Source organism: Eimeria maxima, genomic scaffold (genome assembly GCF_000499605.1).
Source record: "Eimeria maxima Weybridge genomic scaffold, Emw_scaff2148, whole genome shotgun sequence".
NCBI lineage: Eukaryota > Apicomplexa > Conoidasida > Eucoccidiorida > Eimeriidae > Eimeria > Eimeria maxima.
The window spans coordinates 1,931-4,164 of NW_013565020.1; the positions used below are offsets into that span (position 1 = coordinate 1,931).

The following is a 2,234-nucleotide window of genomic DNA, read 5'->3' on the forward strand; positions in this document are numbered from 1 at the left end:
AGACGTGGTTCTAGGAGTGTCCTGGGTCTTTCCCGAGGACTATTGTGAGTCGCAGAGTAGCCAGAATAAAATGAGATTTCTTTATTTGTTATCGGCATCCTTCCCCTATCTCCCGGCGCTGTGAGCTAAACTTCAGGTTCCCTGAGCTGCAAGAGTATTTCGCAGCCGGGCATGATTGCCACGCAGCTTTCTGCTACAGTGAACTTACGGTAGCACCATACCAGCACAAATTCTTTTGTGGAAGTACATAAACTGTCGAATGTTGTTACGAATCTTTCTTTTGCTTGCGTAGTGTTTGTCGATGACGGAAGGGGGGCGGTTCATGCGCCAGTCTCAGACAGGTATGCCAGAATCGTAGAGACAAAGCGGCTGCGAGCGCGACAAGAGTGACCCGGGGTACATTACAGCAAAAATGCACAAAGGGGGCCGGTGGTTAGATACATCAGAATAAACTGAAAGTTACATCTAAATCACCCCGATATTTGAGTAAGAAGTAACGAGGAGAATACACAAGCCACCTGCAGTAGCGGCCGATGCTCCGATGCAGTTGGTTTGGCACTTGCCCGTGTTGAGCGACAGACCACGCAAGAGCCCACACGTTGTGCCTGTGTAGGCGGGAGCGGGATCGCATGTACACTAGATGGAGATGAATATATTTGCACGTCTCGTGTTCTTGTTTATGCTTTTGAATCCCGCAAGAGCCAAATATGCTGACTTTTTAGTTAAGCGTCTCCAACACGTCACGTCTCAAAACCACCCGTTCTGCTACTAGTGCTTTTTGCTTGCGTTGCGAGCAGCTGACCGCAGACGAAGTTTTATCCCTCTGAAAGGAATCTGTAGATTGTTGTCACGTAAAACATTCTTTAGTTCAGATGGCCGGGCCGACTGTTGGAACGGCTCCCCAATTGGAGCTCTCTCCTACTGAGGGAGACGGGGAGTGCAACCGCTACCGAGCAAACAGCAAAACAGGCTACACGGGGAGTGACCGCCTTAACCACGATTTCGTTATCCTGCGGAAAGGAAGAAGGGGTTCTTTTCCACTGTTCTTCACTGTTGCTGGCGCAGCCCTCGCTTGTGCCGCGCTCGCCTATATGATCGTCTCATGCTCTCTTGCACTTGGACGCCTCCCCTATTCGTCAGAATCAAAGCGCCAGCTTGCTGCTGGCCAAGGGGAGTTTTGTGCCCCGGTAAGCAGTAGTCCCTTATGCAGTCGCAACAGAGTTTGCTCCATGCATCTGTAGGTCAGAGACCGCAGCATTTGTAAAGGTGGTTCTGACCGCAAAGCAGCAACTGGCGCACAATAACCGTGCAGAAGTAGCACCAGCACAGTCGTAATAATGCAAAGGCAAATGGGTGTGCCGAAACACAGCGGGGGATACTCTGCCCTCACTGTGTTTCAAGTTCGCGCCTACCCGCCAGAGAGCGCCCTAAGTGGTCGTACACAGTAGACACTGAGCGATGGTCAAGGATTTAGGCTCTGGATTCAGCAGCGAACTGGCTGCTGGCGAGAGATTTGCTTTTGAGCCTGCAAGGTGAATGAGTGTTAAGCTCCCGGGAACTGGTCATATTCCGTTCGCTTCAGCAGGAAGGAGGGGATACCGGCGACGTCGTAGGAGATGATGGAGTTCCCACTGCCCCGATGCTTCCCGCTCTGGAAGTGGAGGCTCAAGATGAAGAGGAGGTTTCACAGGCTGTGCGTCGCGTGCATGGAACGTCTGCATAGCAGCATGGTTAAGGGCTTGGTATTGGACATGAGTTTACCGTTTGCGGTTTTAACGTGTACACTCGGAACTAGCGTTGCTGTATCTCTGGAGGATACATGGATGAAACCTGAGCTTGAGATGCCTCGTAGTATGATGCGTGCGGATGCAGGGCGTGGCAGAGGGCCAACTTGGTGATGGCGGAGGTCCAGACGGAGACGGTATATACATGGAGATGAGGAGCATAGTGAGCTCAGCTTCCGTACGTCTGGCGACTGAGTCGTTGTTCCCTCATGTTTAAAAACTGCCCATTCATAATCTAAAGCGCTGAAGCGCTGAGTGAGATCCTTCACAAATGTGTATGCTTGAATATATATTAGTATACGTGTAGAGTGTAGATTACACTATGACTTTGCATATTCGTGTACTAGGCATGGCTTCATATATTTACATGAAAATATGTGTGCGAAACTACGCTACATATAGATTTTCATGTGTGTAATGTATATATATATATATATATATATATATATA

At 49.5% G+C, this 2,234-nt stretch overlaps 1 protein-coding gene across 1 annotated transcript; it reads left to right on the plus strand.

The window, feature by feature from the left end:
• Nucleotides 1-872: 872 nt before the first annotated feature.
• EMWEY_00057440 (hypothetical protein, conserved) lies at nucleotides 873-2,001 on the plus strand (the record flags this gene model as incomplete). The annotated part of the gene is made up of 3 exons (XM_013480629.1): nucleotides 873-1,187; nucleotides 1,583-1,693; nucleotides 1,873-2,001. 3 exons carry the CDS (start codon nucleotides 873-875, stop codon nucleotides 1,999-2,001), a joined length of 555 nt encoding a protein of 184 aa, XP_013336083.1.
• Nucleotides 2,002-2,234: the final 233 nt, after the last annotated feature.